This window comes from Talpa occidentalis, unplaced genomic scaffold (assembly GCF_014898055.3).
Source record: "Talpa occidentalis isolate TD23 unplaced genomic scaffold, MPIMG_talOcc4v2.1 talOcc4.10, whole genome shotgun sequence".
NCBI classification, from domain to species: Eukaryota; Metazoa; Chordata; class Mammalia; order Eulipotyphla; family Talpidae; genus Talpa; species Talpa occidentalis.
The window spans coordinates 36,835,578-36,856,066 of NW_023600993.1; the positions used below are offsets into that span (position 1 = coordinate 36,835,578).

At 42.7% G+C, this 20,489-nt stretch overlaps 3 protein-coding genes and 3 non-coding genes across 12 annotated transcripts in view; 4 read left to right on the plus strand and 2 right to left on the minus strand.

Annotated features, from left to right (window-relative positions):
* The window catches only part of PBRM1 (polybromo 1), a 96,446-nt gene extending 95,159 nt beyond the window's left edge, over positions 1 to 1,287 (minus strand). For 2 of the 4 annotated variants that reach the window (XM_054694566.1, XM_054694561.1), the window contains exon 1: positions 1,224 to 1,287. The gene's annotated coding sequence lies outside the window, so the exon portion shown is untranslated. Of the gene's footprint in view, positions 1 to 890; positions 991 to 1,223 lie in introns of those variants that run through there. The other 2 variants (XM_054694532.1, XM_054694564.1) reach the window with 2 other exon arrangements.
* Positions 1,288 to 1,481: 194 nt separating this feature from the next.
* On the plus strand, positions 1,482 to 9,544 carry GNL3 (G protein nucleolar 3). 3 transcript variants are annotated; one of them, XM_037530473.2, is made up of 15 exons: positions 1,482 to 1,599; positions 2,218 to 2,276; positions 2,937 to 3,074; positions 3,184 to 3,297; positions 3,502 to 3,585; positions 4,646 to 4,778; positions 5,661 to 5,773; positions 6,028 to 6,145; positions 6,574 to 6,661; positions 7,142 to 7,316; positions 7,459 to 7,601; positions 7,683 to 7,819; positions 7,906 to 8,081; positions 8,307 to 8,373; positions 8,459 to 9,544. In XM_037530473.2, exons 1-15 carry the CDS (start codon positions 1,587 to 1,589, stop codon positions 8,539 to 8,541), a joined length of 1,641 nt encoding a protein of 546 aa, XP_037386370.1. In that variant the 5' UTR covers positions 1,482 to 1,586; the 3' UTR covers positions 8,542 to 9,544. The 3 variants fall into 3 exon arrangements, with proteins under 3 accessions (XP_037386370.1, XP_037386388.1, XP_037386380.1); XM_037530491.2 differs by lacking the exon at positions 1,482 to 1,599 and adding an exon at positions 1,734 to 1,867; XM_037530483.2 differs by lacking the exon at positions 1,482 to 1,599 and adding an exon at positions 1,857 to 1,894.
* On the plus strand, positions 4,824 to 4,899 carry LOC119237767 (small nucleolar RNA SNORD19). The gene has a single exon (XR_005123412.1). It is a non-coding gene; the product is annotated as a small nucleolar RNA SNORD19 (small nucleolar RNA).
* LOC119237776 (small nucleolar RNA SNORD19B) lies at positions 5,821 to 5,905 on the plus strand. Its single transcript, XR_005123421.1, has one exon. It is a non-coding gene; the product is annotated as a small nucleolar RNA SNORD19B (small nucleolar RNA).
* Positions 7,008 to 7,084, plus strand: LOC119237768 (small nucleolar RNA SNORD69). The gene has a single exon (XR_005123413.1). It is a non-coding gene; the product is annotated as a small nucleolar RNA SNORD69 (small nucleolar RNA).
* Positions 8,760 to 20,305, minus strand: GLT8D1 (glycosyltransferase 8 domain containing 1). Of its 2 annotated transcripts, none has more exons than XM_037530501.2 (10): positions 20,263 to 20,305; positions 15,754 to 15,807; positions 15,453 to 15,551; positions 12,485 to 12,698; positions 11,014 to 11,131; positions 10,697 to 10,781; positions 10,475 to 10,587; positions 9,642 to 9,808; positions 9,454 to 9,566; positions 8,760 to 9,282 (listed from the first exon to the last, which is right to left on the minus strand). In XM_037530501.2, exons 2-10 carry the CDS (start codon positions 15,767 to 15,769, stop codon positions 9,092 to 9,094), a joined length of 1,116 nt encoding a protein of 371 aa, XP_037386398.1. In that variant the 5' UTR covers positions 15,770 to 15,807; positions 20,263 to 20,305; the 3' UTR covers positions 8,760 to 9,091. The 2 variants fall into 2 exon arrangements, with proteins under 2 accessions (XP_037386398.1, XP_037386406.1); XM_037530509.2 differs by lacking the exon at positions 20,263 to 20,305 and adding an exon at positions 19,929 to 20,040.
* Between the last annotated feature and the right edge of the window lie 184 nt (positions 20,306 to 20,489).

A 20,489-nucleotide genomic window follows, 5' to 3' on the forward strand; every position in this document is an offset into this window, starting at 1 on the left:
AACTCCCACAGTCAAAGAAAGTAGTTAAGGCCCTTTCATTTATCCGCACATACAACTTTTACTGATTTAATTTGAAATACTCTTTCAAAAAGAACTTTCCAATCTTCCTTCGGATCTTAAAATATGGACAATCTGCTAACAAGTAACAAAGCAAAATTATACTACTGTTTTGTATTTGTACAGAATATAATTTGCTTCTGAATTTACTTGGGAAAGAGTACAATACCAAATGGAAAAAAGGACACTTAAAATTCATTTTTGAGGTGTCCTAGTTCGTTCCAAAGTTAAGTTCACGTAGTTTAACACGTCTCCATAATTACAGTAACAATCTTTACATCTCCTACCCTGTGCATTTGTCATTTGTTTTTCAGGATTTTTTCTACATTTCTGCCAACCCTTTTTCCCCTTTAAATCTCAAATATAACAAAACTATGTTTCTCTTTCACTTAAAAATTTTAAAAGACGGAAAAATATTAAAAACCAGGAAATATACACAGCTTTACATCCTCAATTCTTTGTGGTGTTGCAGATAGGAATCTTAAATATGTTTTTTTTTATTATTTAATTAAAAAATTTTCTACATTAGTGTTCATTTTTAAACAACATATGCTTCCCCCCAGCCCCTCAGGTATAGTCCCCATAGAGTTTCCTTCCCCAATGCACCCGTGCACCTTCACCTCAGTCCCCTGTGCGCCTCCCTCCCTCCTATCAAATATCTGGTTTCTTTTATAAAGTCCCATTGAGAAAAACGCTCGGTTTGAGTACAATCTCTTGAAAGCGTTAAAAAAAAACACCCCACACACACTAGAAGAGTTTGCGTCCGAACTGTCAGGAAGCACCAACCAAAAAAGGAGGCCCTGACCGTAGAGGAAATGAAAGGCTGTGCCGACCTGTCACGGGTACCGAGGGCTAAAGGAAACGCTGACAGCTTTGAAGCTGCCCCAGACAAGCGCTCGGCCAGCTGCCGGGGGCGGGAAAGAGGGGCGCGGGGAGTTTCCGGGCCGCGGCGCGCCTTTGTCCCGGCCGGCAGGTGCGGCCAGGCTGCCCGGCCGGTCCCGAGCCTCACCGCCGCGCCCCGCCCCGTCCTGCGCACCCAGCCCGGCCGGTGCGTCCCCACGGCCGGGGCGGGGCCTCCGCCGCTGCTCCCGCCCGCCCGGGCCCACACAAAGGCCCGGCAGCTGGCCGAGGGGGAGCGGCCCCGCCCGCCCCGGGCCCGGCCTTACCCAGCCGCTTCGCCGCCTGCAGCCCCGGCCGCGGTCACCGACCGCCGCGCCCCGCCCCGTGGCCGCCACGGCTGCTGCTATTGCTCCTCCGGCCGCCGCCTGCCGTCGCTCCAGCACCGGCCGCCCTCACCGCCCTCGCCCCTCCCGGTGCCGCCGCAAAACCTGATCCGCGGCCGCCAAGCGAACCCGGCTCTGCGCGACACTACGTGCGCGCGCACGCCGACCGGAGGCGACGCGCTTTACGGCGGCAGCGTGAGTACGTGACGCGCGCCCTAGGCCTCAGTTCACACGTGGCGCTGGCGGAGGCGCATTGTACGTTCCGCGTCTGCTGCCGGTGCCCGCTCCGCTCTCTCGGGGTCCAGCATGAAGCGCCCGAGTAAGTGGATTTGGGGGACGGGTGTGGAGGAGCCTCTGTCTCTGATGATCGATGAGCTAACCAGGGGGCTCTTCTGCGGCTGAGGAAAAGGGGGCCCCGCGATTAGGCCGCCGGCCCAGCCCGCGCAGAAGCGATGGTGGGAGGCCCAATGTCAGTCGCGGGCCTTCCGCGGAGGGACGGTTGGGCCCCACAGGTGGAGGAAACCTGCGTCAGATTTCACGGCTAGCGCTTTCCTTCGTGGAGCCACTTTCCGTTGGACCCGGTTGAGGTCTGAAATACGCCTCTCGAAGCCACTGTTCGTTGCTACCTTGTAATACCTGGGGTTTGGTAGGGAGTTGCTGTGTGTGATCCCGGTTTAATATGGAAAGAGTGGGAGCGGGGCGGTTGGGTTCTTCTCCGAGTCTAGAAAATCAAATTCTCTGGGATTGCAGAGTAATTTGTGTTTTTGCGGTGTGCCTGTTGGGGGGGTGGGGAAGAATGCTGTAACATGCCCAGTAGATTCTTAAACTAGGTTGAGATACTTTTTCAAAAAGGTACATGACTCCTGTGCGCAGTCGAGGAAATAAGTGAACTGGTGATTTGTGTAATCTAATCCTTCGGTAATTTTTGTTTTTGTAGAGTTAAAGAAAGCAAGTAAACGCATGACCTGCCATAAGCGGTATAAAATCCAAAAAAAGGTAAGTCTCTGTGCTTGCTTGGGAGGGTTAAATAGAATGCTAAATTCATTTCTGCTCTAATTGTCGATTAGGAGGTCTGGGTTACTATGATTTTTGCCTAAAGAAATGGGGGTTTGATACATTTTTCCATAGGCACAAGTTTTTAGACATAGAGAATACAGTTGTGGGAAAGTATAATTGGTAACAATTCTGTGAGCTTTGATCAAGGTATTAATAACCTCTGCCAAGAGTTTACTGGTGACTTTTTTTTTTAAGATTTATTTATTTATGCATAGTAGAGCTGGGGTGTAGGCCAGAGGTGGGGGGAGGGGGGGTCAGAGGATTTTCCAGAGACAGAGTGGGGAGCAGAACAGACAGAATGACTGAAATACTCTTCTGAGGGGAGCAGCTAGTCAGACAGGATAGGTCTGCTGTGCCATGTGGGTCTCCAGCTTTGGTGGCTGCAGATTGCTTCAGAGTGCTGAGCCTTAACACCTTGTGCCACTAGGGGAGGCCCTTCCTGGTGACTTTTTTTTGCATGTTCTTTATATGACCTGCAATTAGATTTTCCTTTTTCTAGCTCATTTCATAGATACACTAAACTAGCCACATTTTTTTTTTACATGAATTGTTTAGTATTTGTGTATAATGATAAAAAGATTTTGTTTGCTTTCATGATAGGTTCGAGAGCACCATAGAAAATTGAGAAAGGAGGCTAAAAAACGGGGTCATAAGAAACCTAGGAAAGACCCAGGAGTCCCAAATAGTGCTCCATTTAAGGAGGCTCTTCTTCGGGAAGCAGAACTAAGAAAACAGAGGGTAAGATACATTTCACTGAAATTTTTAACATATGATGTATGAATATGTGTTTCTTCAAAAATAACAATACCATATCCTTTTCGCTCATTCATTTATGGCTTGAACACAGCTTGAAGAACTAAAACAGCAGCAGAAACTTGATAGGCAGAAGGAACAGGAAAAGAGAAGAAAACTTGAAACTGACTCTGGTGTTATGCCGTGTAATGAGGAACCTATGAAGGAGGTATGATTTGATCTCTGTGAATAGGTATGAGTTAAAAGCATATACTCGATAGGGGCTGCTATATACTTCTTGGGAAAATAAGAGTCTGTATTACATATTTAAATATCAACTGCAATGCAGCTCTGGCAGTCATGGAAAATGGAGAAAAATGTCACCACTGCTGAACTTTTAACTTTGTATTTTCCCCCTTTCTTTATCCTCCAGGATTTTGGGCAATGTGAAAATAAGAACAAAGCCAAATCCAGCAAACAGAATCCAAAGAAATTATACTGTCAGGAACTTAAAAAGGTACCTTAGTCTAGGTCAGTGTCTAAAAATGGTATTGAGGGTTAAGAAGCCAAAGTCGGGCCTCCCCGGTGGCGCAGTGGTTGAGCGCTGGGTTGCGAAGCTGCCCGCCGCCTCTGCGGCACCGGTTCGATCCCCGGCTGCTCCCCGGCCACTGGAGGAGGGTCCCACATGGCGCGCAGACCTCTCCTGATGCCCGCTGCTCCCCTCAGCAGTGTACTTTGGTCCTTCTGCCTGTTCTGCTCCCCGCTCTGGCTCTGGTGAATTCTCTCACCCTCCCGCGCTTCTGACTGTACCCAGTGCATGTATAAATAAACAAACAAACAAACAAACAAATAAATAAAACATGCCTCTATTAAAAAAAATCAAAAAAAAAAAAGCCAAAGTCATTATTATTGACTTCAACCTTATAAACATTGCACTAGAGTTCACTTGAGCTGGAAGAAGCTTTTAGCATATTGGCTTGTCCTATTGAAGGGCATTTTCTGTTATGTTTAGCTAAAGGAAATATTTTTTGGTTTTAAATTTTTGCAAAGGAACAGGTCCCCATTATACCTTGTATTAAAATTACACATTGAAATTGGTTTTATCTTTTTTTTTCCTCAAATCTCTTTTTACACAATGGTTTTTAGACTAGAGAAAATACTTAAGAACAAGCAGTATGAAGTACTATGTTGAAATCTAAGTGAATAAATTTAAGAGAGTGTCATGGTGTAGTTGTTGCCCAGCACTCCTGTCTCTATCACCTATTTTCCCACATTCATGCCCGGTGAATAGAATATTCTCAGCATGACCAGAGGGTCTGTCGAAACTACATAGGTCACTGTTGGAACACTGAAACAGTAGGGGTATATCCACTTTTGAAATTTACTTGGATGAAAGGCCAGAGGCCATTGAACAAGCTTATGTGAAAAATGGATATATGAATATTCTTAATACCAAATGAACACATAAGCGCCAACTCTGGGCTCACCCTATTGCATGGTAGATAATGCCACTGTACTTGTGAGGAGGGTATTCCTCAGAGCAAGGAATGCTGTTCTGATAGTTTCTACCTTGACAGGTGATTGAAGCCTCAGATGTTCTGTTAGAGGTATTGGATGCCAGAGATCCTCTTGGTTGTAGGTGTCCCCAGGTAGAAGAGGCCATTGTTCGGTGTGAACAGAAAAAGCTGGTACTTGTATTAAATAAATCAGGTGAGCAAATGGGATACATACCTTTTGTGTTCCATATGCACTAGTGAGGTATGAGGAAGACGTCTAAACAGTCTGATTGTTGTGAAGACTGATAAGATCCAACTCTGACCTCCACAAAGCCAGTGCATATTCTTTTGTTGCCAATGACAGTGCTGGTTAGTGGGATGGAAGTATTTTCTACATGCGATTTGACTGGTTTATACTTATATTTTGCTGTTCAGTAGTAACAGTATTTACTCTCTTGAGTGTAACCTTGTATACACAGCTTACTGTGTTTCATTTCACATAGAAGTGATTACACTATGGCATATTTTCCACACTTAAACAGTGGTCATATGTGACATTATTTAGATGAAATGCACAGGGATATATCTGGGTTTGAACCACTGAAACAGGAAAACTCAGAGGAAAGTCCTGTGAAGGGGCAAGTATAGAATGAGATACTGGTGTGGCTCCAGTGGAGCAATTGGTTAGCGTGTGGCACTTAAAAGAATGGGATATAACATGGGGGAGGTTCAAAAGGGGTTAGCAAACATGACTGCTGGCTCAGGGTCAGTTCTGCAAACTACTCTAAGGTTTGTAGGGTAATAATCTAGAGATTGGTTTAATTCTGGAAAAGGGTGGACAGTGCTGATGGGATTTGGAGAAATATAGAGGTTTATTTTGCCCTTAATGTAATAAGGGCAAATGGTAGGAAACGTACTCTCCTGTTTTCTAGTTACATGCTGGGGGAGGGGGCGGGAGGAGACAGCAAAAAAAGAAAACAAACAACAACAAAAAAACAGTGAAAAGGCATATATCAGTGTGAAATCCAGATTTTGTAAATTCATCTCAAGAATATGATCAAATTGATGCATGCATCTCATTACTTATTCCTTTCAGATTTGGTTCCAAAGGAGAGTTTGGAAAACTGGCTAAATTATTTAAAGAAAGAATTGCCTACAGTGGTGTTCAGAGCCTCAACAAATTTGAAGGACAAAAGGAAGACAATCAAGGTATCCTTTACAATAGTTGTGGGAGGTATAGTTCTTTGAGATTTTTTTGATGGGTGAAATATGATGAGTATACAAAATCTTGATTAAAGAAAAATGAAAATTTATAAGATCCAACTCTGATTTCATCCAGAGATAATCTGAAAGGTCCATACTATGGTGATTTTAATAGCTGGGCCCTGAAAGCCAGATAGTTTGGATTTTATCTGGTGACTTGTCAAGAAATAGTTAATTATTTGGGATTTTATCATATAAAGGTAAAGAAGAAAGCTCGTTCATTCAAGAGTGAAGTCTGCATTGGGAAAGAATCCCTTTGGAAGCTTCTTGGAAATTTTCAGGAATCTTATGGCAAAGCTATTCAGGTTGGAGTAATTGGTAAGTTTCAGTTCAACACATCTTAAGTTTCACTCTTAAGTACCAATAATTTCCCCATGTTTGCAGGGTGGAATTCAGTAAATGGGCTTTCTCATTTAAAGAGCTTTTTGGAGCCCCCTTCACCAAACATAAATGTAAAGAAAAATTTTAAGTAATTGCTTCCTAATTCAGTTTTTGCCAGCAGGTCACTGTGGGAAATTGGCTTCTGGAAGTTCTTGGTTTATTTGAATTAGTCCTCCCTTCCTGCTCTTTCATTAAATTGTGCAAGAAATGAAGATGCTAAGATTGAGCTTAGTGTTCAAATGCAGACGCTCAGATCCAACTCTGATCTTGCTCTAAACATCATGCAAGTGTAAAATACGGTGGTGGGAATTTTAGTAGTGCCAGCATATATGTAACGCTTTTGTGTCTGGATTTCCTGTTTGTAGGTTTCCCAAATGTGGGAAAAAGCAGCATCATCAATAGCTTAAAACAAGAACGGATATGTAATGTCGGTGTATCTATGGGGCTTACAAGGTACATCAAGTTGTTCAATAATTGTTAACATTTCTTTATAGATGAGTAAATACTTTGTTTTGAATATCTTAAGAAAGGTAATCCTTTCTGTAGAAGTGTCAGTGAGAGGAAGAGGATTAAGTCAGTGCTAAGCTTGAAGAATTGATTAGAGTGTTAAAGGTGTCCACACTCTAGTTTGAGAAGCAAATAGAGTGGAAAAGTTACCTCAGAGGAAGTGCTTGGACCTGGCATCGAAATGACTGGAAGTCTGCCAGTTGGGAGGGGAAACATGTTTATGTCTATATCAGCCATAACATGTAGTGTATATCTTTTAGAAGGGAAGAGTGCACTGTGAAAGTTTTAGATAAACATGAAGCAAATGATGATAAACTGGGTCTGACAGACTGTGCTGAGTTTGTTCAATCCAACCCTGAGCTTCATGTTGTCTTTTGTCCTTTAGATGAAGCAGTAAGTCATCAATCACCATGTCTCTTATTCCAGGAGCATGCAGGTTGTCCCTCTGGACAAACACATCACAATCATAGACAGCCCAAGCTTCATTGTGTCTCCACTTAACTCTGCCACTGCACTTGCCCTGAGAAGTCCAGCCAGTATTGAAGTACTAAAGCCAGTGGAGGCTGCTAGTGCCATCCTCTCCCAGGCTGATACTCGACAGGTAAGAGAACCTCACACCTCCCTCTTGTCCTTTGCACTCCATTTTCTCTTTTATCATAAACATTTTGAGTAGAAGTTTTTGAAAAGTTTTTTTCACAATCGCATTATATAGATGAATGACAGCTTCCATTGTTTATTTTAAGATAGTTCTGAAATTTACTGTCCCGGACTTTAAGGACTCTCTGGAATTTTTCACTTTGCTTGCTCAGAGAAGAGGAATGCACCAAAAAGGTGGAAGCCCAAATGTGGAAGGTGCTGCCAAACTGCTGTGGTCAGAGTGGACAGGGTAAGGCTTCGTTTGTGTAGTCATTTTGGTGACTGACTAAAATAAAGGCAGATTTTTGACAAATACTGTTTTCAATACCAGTGCCTCCTTAGGTTACCATTGCCATCCCCCTGCATCCTGGAGTCTCTCTCCACATTTCAATGAGAATATTGTAACATACATGAAATGTGGCCTTAATCTGGAACAACTGGAAAAGAACAATGCACACAGCATTCAAGGTAATAAGCAAGGCTTGTGTATGACTGCTGTCTTCATTGGCTGACAGGTCAAACAAAGTCTCATTTGTTTACTGTTCCTTTCTTAGCCATTAGAGGCCCCCGTTTAGCCAACAGCATCCTTTTCCAGTCTTCGGGTCTGACACATGGTATAATAGATGAAAACGACATAGCTGAAGAGTTGCCCAAATGGATAGAGAGGAAGCAGGAGAGGGAGAACTCCAAAGACATTGATAACGACCTTGAAAGTGTTGAAGAAGCTGATGTAAGTGGCCATTTGAGTTACTGAAGCTTATATTTTCTGGCGTTAAATACTAGTCTATCAAAAAGCCCCATAAAACTTCAGTATTGAAGTTTGTGATCCTTAATTTCATGCATCCCATCCTGTGTACATTCACTTATCCCAAGGAATAATGAGTAGACGAGCTAATAGAGCAGCTTCTTTATCCCACAGGTAAACATCTAATCGAACCTTCTTTTTGTCTCATAGGAAAAGAGCTCAGACATTTCCCCTGCAGAAAAGGCCTGCGAGGTACTGCCCAAGGAGTCCAAAGCAGGTGGGTAAGAGTGGAGGGGCCTTATATAGCAAAGCAGCCTGGTATGGAATTGCTTTGACCTGTTTTTGTCACTTTTTTAATACAGATGAGCGGACCATTCAGTCTTTTGTCTTGGATAAAATGACTGAAGAAGAAGATGCATATGACTTCACTACAGACTATGTATAAACAGAACCTGGTCCTTCATAAGGACTTAAAAAACCATTTTGACCAGACTGCTAAGCTGGTGTGTGTGTGTGCCACTTTGGTATGATATGAAAACCTGTAAATATTGTGAATATGTATTATGTTCATTAAAAAATACTGAGCAATTTAGAAGTTGCCTGAATTCTATAAAAAGACAATTTCTCACAATCAGTACACTTTTGGTTAGAAGAAATAGCCTGGAAGCAGAAAATCTGATACCTTTTGAAAAGTAGTTTTTCCTTTATTTACAGGTAACAAAATTAAAACTGAGTGTAGTGTTATACCAGTAATATCAGTCCATTCACTTCTGGTCATTCAGCATTGTAGTAAACAAACATTTGGTAAGGCAGATGGAAACGCGCTTATAGTCTGGGGAGCTGATGGCCAGACGAGACAGTTTGTCCTCTTCCCCCAGCTGAAAGATCTTATTTTCCATGGGTTGCTGCATATAGGCATTGAAGCCTAGCAACTGATACTTCCCACACATACCGTCTCTTCCAGGATTTCCTGAGAAATGCATACAGCATAAATTCTATTTTATTTTTGAGATCTCCATATGTCTTCGAATTAGGCTGAATTTGCCTGTTGGGTCTGGAATATACCATTTTTCCCAGACATCAATATAAGAAGCAGTTCTTCCCCATGGCTTAAAGTGTCCATTCCAGTGGAGTAACTTGGCTGCCTTTACAAACTGGGGTGAGTATCGTTTTCCAGCACTAGAACCTTACATTGAGAAAAAAGAACCAAATGATCATTAAAAAGAACCAAATGATAGTAGTACTAACAAACACAAAACAATGCCACAGAAGACTAGGGAAAAAATAAATACATCCTTGCACTAGTTCTTTAGAGACTTCATTAGTCTTAGGCCTTTGGCTAATTATGTCTACTTACCAAGGTGGCGGACATTCCACATAGGGTCAATGGTGGAGTGCTGTTGATAAAATACGATGAGCAGAGGAGGTGTTGTGATGCTGCCAGCCAGTGTCCGGCTATATAGTCCCTCTCTGACAGATAAATACAATCAGTGAAAAATTCTAATTGCTGTTAAAAGAATTCTCACAGCTATACCAGCTACTTACTCTATATTGAGTTTCATCCATTTCTCCAGTTGGTTGGTTATATTCTGTCTTTTCCATTCTGTCAAGTTTGCAACAAAAACTCCAGGATTAAATGAGCAGGTGCTGGCTTTCATGGAAAGCTTACGAATTCTCTCCTTTTTATAGTCAAGATATCCAATGTAATTGTACTATAAACAAACGAGATACATGGCATGTCTACTGCTTCCAACAGGACATAAAGTTTATTAGCTAGTAAAGAAAAAAACCTGATTAAGCTTGTGACAGATCATGAGTAAAGGGTGCTATATAAAGCAAGTAAATATGGGGGCCTTCCCTGGTGGTACAGTGGTTGAGTGCTGGGCTGCGAAGCTGCCCGTAGCCTCTGCAGCGCTGGTTTGAACCCCAGCCGCTGGCAAGGGTCCTACATGGCGCAACAGACCTCTCCTGCGCCCGCTGCTCCCCTCAGCAGTGTGTTTCGTCAGATTGCCTGTTCTATTCCCCGCTCTGGTGAATTCTCTCACCCTCCCGCGCTTCTGACTGTACCCAGTGCTTGTGTAAATAAATAAAAATAAATCTTTAAAAAAAAATAAAGCAAGTAAATATGATACCTGGGATTCTACATTAGAATAGGAATCTAGAATAAACATTAAGCCAGATGTTCAAGGAGAGTTAGGATGTTAAGTCCATGAACCAACCTATAAGGATGCATTCTTGGCTTTTGAAGTGAACTCTTTGAGAAATATAAAAGGCAGCGAGATTTTTTTTTTTAAGTTTTCTGATTTTGCTGCCTCTTCTCCATTAACTTGCATTATGGGAGTAAAATGCCTGTGCAAGGGGCCTACCAGGTAATTTACCTGATTCCCTGCTCCACGGATGACAACTTTGGTAGAGGCTGAATCACAGTCTTCTGAAAATGCAGCTGCATGTCCTGGCTTCAGTGGTGTATTGTAAAGGGCAATAATATCCCCTGAAATAGATGAGGCATATAAGAATGATAGTTTGATTCCCTATTCCTTCCACTTCCTAGGGTGATCTTTCATAGGACACACTGCAGTGATAGTGATATTCATTGGTACCTTGCACAATAACATCATCGTCCATATATATAGCCTTCTTTGCGCTGGGAACCAGAATTGGCAGGTAGAACCTTGCAAAGGTTAACTAGAAAACAAAAAGTAAAGATACACTGGCAAACGATTCATTGGTGGCTGTGCTTTTATTTGCTAGAAACCCCCAGAATGCTCTCAGTACCCATGGAGAAGACAGCAAAAGGTCTCTTAAAACTTCCCAGGTTTGGTCTTCAGGGAACTACCTGCACTTTACCCACAGTTATCTGGGTATCCTAATCATTTCCTAATATTCCCAAGTACAAATGAGGATGCATGGAACTCACTGGTTTTATGGATTCCCCCTGGTCAGGATCCTCCTTTACTTTCCCTTCCAAAAGTTTAGTGTCAAAATTCACAATTTTGTACCTGATACTTTTCAGGGTACCACTGTTGAGCCAGGACCTAATGAAAACAAAGCACTAAACTTCAGTTTTTAATAATCATGTCCCCAAACTACAGCCTTACCTTTGTCTTCCAATGAGGACAAATATAAGAGAAACTCTAGGGACCAAATGGGTGTCTTCAAGCCCCTTCTCCTGAACCTGGTTTCCTCATTTGAAGTGAATATTCCCACCAAAAGTCCCTCCCTAAACCAAAATCCTATGGTAATGGATATTGCTCCCATTAGGTTCATTCACACAATTGCTTTTCTTACACTAAAACTGCTGTAGAGAAAGTTACTATGGAATTGAGACTATTTCAACACCACCTTCCAAACTTGTTGCCCCAAACACATGGGTAAAGAAAGTATGATGACAGTGAAAGCTAATTTCAACAAAGCTAGTAATCATTCAACTATAGGCTCACTTTTTTAACTCACTGTGATGACTAAGTAACCTCCACCTGTGTCTTTAGGTACTGCCCATAAAAGAAGTGTTCCCTAAAGAAGTACTGCAGTTTTCCTAGGCCCATTTCAAATCAGCATTTTGTGACTGCAATGTTATTTCTAAAGACTTTAAATGCAATATTTGCTTCTATTTTCTATATTCAGGTGGTTCCTTGGGTTTTTAAATGTGGAAAATATTTCATAATTTTTCTGACTAAACATCAACCAGGGAGAAAACCACAAAGACAGAAGGGTTTCAGAACTTTGACAACTATTAACCTGCTAGACAAGCTGTTTCTGGAATAATTTTTGTAAATCTTAATTCAAAAAATTTTCAAGACATGGATATTACTATCCATCATAATGGGTTTCTAATATTAGTCACAGTAATAAGAGTAAAAACCCTTTACTGAGTGATTACTATGATGTATCAAAACATTTTCTTATTTACCTGACATTCTCTAAATTGGGTATTTTCACCTCTTATTTATCATCTGAGGAACAGCCTCCCAGGGGTTAGGTGATATTCCACAATCACTCTGGGCCAGCATTTAGATTACTATCTGAACTCACCTTCACTATCTTGCCATTACCCCCATATACCTTTCCACTCTAATAGAACTATTCAGGATATGTCCATGTGCTATAGAACTTAACTGCTTCTTTCACTTAGAAAGTCCTACTGCTAAAAAAAAGTTTAAAAAAAAAAAAACCTTAAAAAAAAAAAAAGGCAGGTGAGTCAACAGTGCATATGGACACAGTTGATTTACATTTTGGCATAAGTTCCTTATATTGTTTTTGCTATCATGGGGATATGCTTATGATACAATCAATTGGGAAAACATGTCATACATGCAGTTTATATGAGGTATAATCTCAATTATAAAGAAAAGTATATACATATAGAAAACTGCCTGAGCAGAGCTCACCGGAGATGGTCTCCTGTACCATTGAGTGTAACAATGTAGAAAACCACATTGGAGCGAGTATTGTGCTGAATGCTGTTTATGGCTGCAATGGCCCCCCCAAGCCTATCTTCAGATGCAGCAATGACCACAGGAATCTCTTCTTGTCTCTCATCTACCAAATGTCGCGGGACATTTGGGATAAAGTCTATGGGTTGAAGGCCCAGTATTCCTGAATCTGAAAAGATCACATAAAAGGAAAATGTGATACAAACACAATCTCACACAATATCATGAGTTTCTGATACAGAGGGATGTGAGGATTTTGGTATTTACTTGTTTCATTCTCCCCCATTACAATAAGATGAACACAGGACAGAAATTGTGTTTTCCAGGTCTTTGGAAAAGCAACAGACACATTTAAGCACGTTTTTGAAGACCAAAAGAAGCATTTTAGAGAAAAAATGATGGATATTCTGACACACTAATAGTGAGAATGCAATAAAATTTTTCTAGCTGCATTTTGGCAATTTGTATCAAAGCCTTAAAACAGGTATATAGCCTTCAACCCAGTAATGTCCCTTGCCTTAAGGATAAGGTCTGAAAGGTAATCAAAAAATCCCAATTTTACATAAAATTGTGAAAACCTAAAAACAGTAAAAACAGTTGTTTTTCAAACCATGAAACATGTCCCACAAGTAGGAATGAAAACAATTTAGTGGGTGAGTCAAGTTCAGAATTTGAATAGAAATACAGTACTGGAAGTGAACAGTGAATTAGAAAATATCAAAGTGCACCACATATGACTGCAAGTGTTGTTTTGTAAACCATCCCTCTGTCTTTTATAATAATTCATTAACTCATTTATCATTCATTGAACACTGCCTACTATGTGACAAGTAATATCAAGTCATGAACAAAACAGAGAAATCTCTACCATCATGAAGGACAGCCAACAATGCATGTATGTAGATGTGCTGTATGTAGAACATTTCTTACTGTGGTATTGCCATCAAAAAAGTCTGGAAATTGTTGTACCAAGACTTTTTCCTGTGGGAAACAAGTAAACTATGTGGCATTAATATTCACATGTCTGGGGGCCTCCCCTGGTGGTGCAGCGGTTGAGCGCTGGGCTGTGAAGCTGCCCACAGCCTCTGCAGTGCCGGTTCGATCCCCGGCTACCTGGGAGGGTCACACATGGTGCTCAGAAGACCTTTCCTGCCGCCCGCTGCTCCCCTCAGCAGTGTACTTTGTCCATCTGCCTGTTCTGTTCCCCACTCTGGCTCTGGTGAATTCTCTCACCCTCCCGCGCTTCTGACTGTACCCAGTGCTTGTATAAATAAATAAATCTTTAAAAAAAAAATTCACATGTCATGTGACATGGGTAAAAATAATCATGTGGTGAAAGCATGTAGTTTAGGGGCCTCCCCTGGTGGCGCAGCAGTTGAGCACTGGACTGCGAAGCTGCCTGCAGCCTCTGCAATGCCGGTTCTATCTCCGGCCACCAGTGAGGGTCCCACATGGCGTGCAGACCTCTCCTGCTGCGCCCACTGCTCCCCTCAGCAGTGTATTTCAGTCCCTCTGCCTGTTCTGTTCCCCGCTCTGGCTCTGGTGAATTCTCTCACCCTCCCACGCTTCTGACTGTACCCAGTGCTTGTATAAATAAATAAATAAATAAATAAACAAACAAATAAATAAATAAAATCTTAAAAAAAAAGAAAACATGTAGTTTATTTACAGTATAATCTCAACTACATAGATAAAAATATATATATAGAGAGGAAACCTGTAAGGTATTAGATCAAAATTCTAACAGTTATCTGGACAATAAAATAATTTATTCAAAGAATATTTACTGTCTCCTACACACCAGCTGGCAACCATAGGCATGGGAGGAGTGAAAGCGAACAAACTGCCCTTAGGTAGCTTGAATGCTGTTTTCCTTTTTATAAATGGGCCCATCTCTAACTTTACATAGATACATGTGTGTCTGTAAATGTGCACACACAAGTGTATATACACATTGTTACAAAACATGCTACTAGAGCACTGAGTGAAAGTCAAGAGAAAATTATTAGTCTTTTCTTGCTCTGGTCAAAACTATGGTGGGTAGCAATCCAAAAATAATTTTTGACAAACACTCTGGTGTCTCAAACATCCCTCAATACCAAGGCAAACAGACTGAATAACTAAATTAATTGGCACTGGAATTACATAGTATCAGCTTACAAGGTGATTTTTTTAATTAGCTGACAGGCTTTAAGGCTTGTTTTACTACTAGAGCTCTACTGATAGGGTTCTATGGGTTAAAGGAAAGTGACCAGACTGACAGAGATTCCAGTGAACAGGCATCAAGCACCACTGTCACTCATCCGCCTTCACTTCCTGACTCCCTACCCCTGATGGGAGCAGGGACAACAGCCCAGGGCAGCCCTCTAAGGCCCCTGATTTGGTGAAAAGGAATATCAAAACCTGAGCAGAGTGCACAATCATTGGGGCAGGGAAACCTCTGGCAGAAGAGACTGCAAGAACACATTGAGTACCACCCTGCCTTTTCTAGGAGTCTTTAGTAGGTTTTGTAAGACCAAAAAGAAATTTCTTTTTTTTATTTTTATTTTTTTTTTTAAGATTTATTTATTTATTTGTACAAGCACTGGGTACAGTCAGAAGCACGGGAGGGTGAGAGAATTCACCAGAGCCAGAGTGGGGAGCAGAGCAGGCAGAAGGACCAAAGTACACTGCTGAGGGGAGCAGTGGGCGGCAGGAGAGGTCTGCGCGCCATGTGGGACCCTCCTCTGGTGGCCGGGGAGCAGCCGGGGATTGAACCGGCGCTGCAGAGGCTGCGGGCAGCTTCACAATCCAGCGCTCAACCGCTGCGCCACCGGGGAGGCCCAAATTTCTCTTTCTTTTAACCTAACTTGTAACTTGATGTAGGACATAAGGAACTCCAGGTCCTCTATAGATGCCAAAGCATTAGTAAGGACTCCCATACCTGAAACCTCATTCCTTAGCAAACTGCTCAGACCAAGGAAGTTATGATGCAAAACCAGTAAGAACAGAGCAACAGCCAGGACCAGGATGATAATGTTTACTGAAACAGAAAAGGGAAAAGCCCGTGTTATATCTCTTTACCTTTTTTTTTTTTTAAATAATAAATTTTATTTTTATATTCCCCCATAGAACTGCACATGCCCCATTCTGACCCCAATCCCTCCCCTCCCGGCCCCCACCCCCCTATATCTCTTTACCTTTTAACCGGGTATAAAAACAATAAAATTTTTGAAAGAGCATACCTTTACGAAATGACATCTTTCTCTTCTGTCTTATATAATTATTAGTTATTAACCCTACAAAACAAAAACAAACCCCAAAGTCAATAGGTACATGAGAATGGCTGTCTATTCAGGTAGAAACAAGATGGGTATACAACATTTTCTGCCAGAAACTCTACTGAATTAACAGTAGCAGCCATGATAAAATATTTCCAAATAACCTAGAAAAACACATAGCCTTATATATAAGGCTATATACACATAGCTTTATATACATTATATACCACTAAATAGAAGGCAAAAGTTCTACCAAAAGTAATACACTTGGTAACAACTAGGGAAACATATTCCAAATGAATCTGTAGTTCAAAAACTAGGTTAGGGCCTCCCAGGTGGCGCAGTGGTTGAGCGCTGGGTTGCGAAGCTGCCTGCAGCCTCTGCAGAGCCAGTTCGATCCCCGGCTGCCCCCCGGGGCCACCGGAGGAGGGTCCCACATGGCGCGCAGACCTCTCCTGCCGCCCGCTGCTCCCCTCAGCAGTGTACTTCGGTCCTTCTGCCTGCTCTGCTCCCCACTCTGGCTCTGGTGAATTCTCTCACCCTCCCGCGCTTCTCACTGTACCCAGTGCTTGTATAAACAAATAAATAAATAAATAAATCTTAAAACAAAAACAAAAACAAAACATCTTTAAAAACAAAAAACAAAAACTAGTTTAGACATGATCTTGGTTGTCAATGATCAAGTAATCTGAGGTCAGGTTTATCAGTACAAAACATATAGCGCATTCATCTTTTACAGGAATTAAAGAACAGGGTATAGTGTCCAAATTCATTTAAAATTATAGCAGAGAAAGATAATTACAAAAATCCACAGGGCCTCCCTGGTGGCACAAGGGGTTAAGCACAGCACTATGAAGCACAAGTTCGATCCCCTGCTGGCCAGGGAGCTACCCACATAGTGCAGCAGACCTCTCCTGTCTTGCCCCCTGCTCCCCTCAGCAGTGTATTTCAGTCAGTCTGCCTGTTCTGTTCCCCACTCTGTCTCTGGTGAATCCTCTCACCGCCTGCACCTCTGGCCTGTACCCCAGCTCTTGTATGCATAAATAAGTAAATCTTTAAAAAAAAATCCACAATCCCAATTTTATTATCAAAAGTTTTGAATGCTATTCTCAAAAATCCTGTTGGTTAATTACCCATCTCTTAAGAAAGTGATGTCTAATACTGATACTACCTGTGCATTGTGCTCCCCAGCTCATTTGGTGCTTTCCCTTTTTCAAAACAAATAATTGAATGGAAACACACTGCAGGTGGATTAAACTAAACAGTTAGATTTCTGTAACAGTCTCTTGTAATGTTTCCTTAAAAACAGATTTTCTGCAACTAGTATATTGTAAGCACACATTTGAGGTCTTTACCTTCTTCAACTTCACCATTTCCCATGAGAATAACTGCACATGTACATAAGGTTATTAATTTTACAGATATAACATTTCTAAAACCAAAGTAAATATAATTTCATATTAAGTGTGAATATCAGGCATTTGATTTCTTAAGGTCTTTAAAAAGAGAACTATACAGAAGGGCTGTTTAAAAAACTGGGGAGGGGCCTCCCCGGTGGCGCAGCGGTTGAGCGCTGGGTTGCGAAGCTGCCTGCAACCTCTGCAGCCGGTTCGATCCCCGGCTGCTCCCCGGCCACCGGAGGAGGGTCCCACGTGGCGCGCAGACCTCTCCTGCCGCCCGCTGCTCCCCTCAGCAGTGTCCTTCGGTCCTTCTGCCTGCTCTGCTCCCCGCTCTGGCTCTGGTGAATTCTCTCACCCTCCCGCGCTTCTGACTGTACCCAGTGCATGTATAAACCAAACAAACAAACAAATAATAAATAAATAAATAAGACATGCCTCTAGAAAATTAAAAAAAATAAAATAAAATAAAAAACTGGGGAACTACAAGCCAGATTACAAATTTGGGTGAAAATAATTCATCTTGCATAATACAAGCTAATATTAAAATACTCTTTCCCCTGCTCTCTCATTTCTTTCTAGAGCAATACATACACAAATATATATATTCTTCCAATCTGAAAAATATGCATCGGTATGTACCCTGAGCCATGTGCCTCTAGCACACTGTGGATTAAGCATAACCTACAGAAGTTGGAAGGCTGGGCGCTGCTCAGGCAAATCTCTAACATCTTCCTGCTGGAGCCCACTTCCATCAAGACTAGAGAAAACTTACCTGATTCCGGTAAACCTCAGATAGCTAATAGTACATGGAACAGTGTTTTAGTTCAACTTCCAGTAATAGTTAATTATAGGTGTTATGTGGATCAAAAGGCTTATGTATTTGTGCTATTCCAGTTGCTAAACACAAGAAAAACAATCCCAGCAGGTTTTTGATATACTTGGGATGTGTAATAGTGGTTATATTTTTGTAAAAGTGTACAACTGTGTATAACTTGATCAACAATATTTATGAAAATTAGTTTTTTAAAAAGGGTTCAACTGTATGTGAAGGACAGAATTAGAATTTTAGTGGCAAATTTAATGCAATATATACATACGGTGATCTTTAATAATGCACACCTGAAACATAATGTTACAATGCAGTGTTATTTCAATTTAAAAAAAAGAAAAACAAGAAAATTACTGTTTTTATTTAGAAATTATTAAAATTTTTCACATTTCCAAATCACTCACAATAGGGGAGGCATACCCAAAAAGAAGTATGGGTAAAGAAGTCTAAGGGAAAAAGAAGACTTTAAAAATTTGTTAGCTATCTGCATTTGTACCCACGTTCTCAACAGCTGTGCTCACCTTTTCTGCTTTCCCTCCTTACATGTACCCCCATGAGAGTATTCCACTGATGCTCTGTCACCCATCCTAAAATTGTTTCTTTGGTGCAACATCAGAAAACTTTCCCTCTCTGCTTGATCACATCCATCAACATATTATGATGCTCTGGCATCTTTCAGTTAATTAACAAAAAAAAGACACTATTGCCCTCTCCAGGTGGACCTGACCCACAGACCCACTTCTCTATTCCCCCTCTCGCTAAAAGGTTGAAAGGAAAGATTAAATAAATAAATAAGTGCTCGAAAGGCTTTAAGGTCTTTAGTTACACTGCCCCTCCTCCTGTTCTCTTTAGTTTCCTCCAACTAGACTTGAGTCCCTACTGTTCCACTCAAACTGGTCTTGTCAAGATCACCAAGCATCAAGGTCATCTTTCTGTCTCCTCTTACCCATCCCCTGAGAGGCCATCAGGAAAACTTTACACTCCTCCTCGATTACAAAATTCTCTAATTTATTTGTTGTTTTTTTTTTAACTTGTCTTCCCTGACAAGAATGTCAGCTCTATGGTTCCTATATGAAGTCAATTGAGACTATTGAAATTGTTCATGGATGTATCCTCACCATCTAAAATGTCTGGTAAAAAGCAGGCATGTGATATTTGTTAGATGATCTTGTTTATCTAAGAACAATATAAGTTCCTAATCGGAAAGGGAACGCAATCTTTGATGGTAATCAGGAAAAATTCCAACATAAGGTAAGACGCAGATTCCAAAAGAGATGGTTCTCAAATAGAACCTAACAGCCTTTCTCCAACATATCTTTAGACCTCAAATACTAAAGAGTCTCTACAGCAACTGCCACCTGTGAAGGGCATCTAAAGAGGGATAAGACAGGGACATGTCTATTTCTACATACAACAGAATGTCTGTCTGGTCTCTGACAGGCTGAAAGGTGGAGAGGCACTCAAGATATACATCCACTTCTCCAACGTCCTCATCTGGTTTGCTGCGCTTGGCGTTCTGGAGTTAAGGGAGCTTCCCCTAAACCCCATACCCAACTGCACCACCCCTGAGTTCTCACATCTCTCAGGCCTCCCTATCCCAGAGTTAATCCAGCTGTCATTACAGTTCTGAGGTGTGGTTGTCCTGACATACCCTAGGCATTAGGTAGGCAAGGGCCTAGTGTTGGTTACACTAGTGGGTCGAGTATGGCGACCCACTGTCTGGCACAAAGAAAGGTGCTGAGGAAGTTCGCTGGCTACATGAACAAGGGGCAGCAGCCACACACCACTCTGCCCTGCAATCTAACCATCTGTGACCCTGCCATGCAACAAGGCACACATGCCCGGGAGCCAGCTGGGACCCACAGGCCAGGGTGCTCAGAAGGGCTTCCTCCGAAACGCGGGCAGCTGACCTCGCTTGAGCGACGTCGAGACTGAGACAACCCTTGGCCGATCTCTAACGGAGGGGCCGGGCCTAGGTCCGTGAGGGAGCCAGCGAAGGCGGCGCGCACGCTGAGGGACAACTCCAGACTCCCGCGGCGGGCGCTCTCTCCACCCTGCGAGCGGCCGTCGAACACCGAGTCGCCTCTCCGAGAGGATTCCCTTTCTCTCGCGGGTAGGACCTGGGGAAGTCCCCTCTAAATTCTAGGGGTAGCGTGACGCTCCGCGGGCGCCCCCCGAGCCGAGAGAGACCCCGAGACAGGATTCGGGCGGCATCCCTGGGACCGCGCCCGCGGAAGCCCTTACCTGCCGCCGGAGCGGGAGAAGGAGGAGCCGCCGCCCGCGCCGCGGCCCGCCCCGCCAGCTCAGCGCCTGCGCCGCAGGCCCCGGGCCCGGCCGCCGCGGCCTCGCCGCGTCTCCCGCCCGGCACAGCTCGCCCGCTCGCTCAGCGCCGGCTTGCAGCCCCGCAGCCCCCGCCGCCTCGCCCCGCAGCCTTCCCGCCGCTCCGCCCGCGGGAGTGTCGCGCCGAGCAG

Bases quoted from the DNA above. Each gene is read 5' to 3' on its own strand.
- GNL3 (XM_037530473.2), top strand. The intron at 3,298-3,501 runs GTATGATTTGAT...TTTATCCTCCAG, and splicing joins ATGAGGAACCTATGAAGGAG to GATTTTGGGCAATGTGAAAA. The intron at 7,602-7,682 runs GTAAGGCTTCGT...TTTCAATACCAG, and splicing joins CTGTGGTCAGAGTGGACAGG to TGCCTCCTTAGGTTACCATT.
- GLT8D1 (XM_037530501.2), bottom strand. The intron at 11,132-12,484 runs GTGAGCTCTGCT...TGTTTTCATTAG, and splicing joins GGTACAGGAGACCATCTCCG to GTCCTGGCTCAACAGTGGTA. The intron at 10,588-10,696 runs GTACCAATGAAT...CATCTATTTCAG, and splicing joins CGATGATGTTATTGTGCAAG to GGGATATTATTGCCCTTTAC.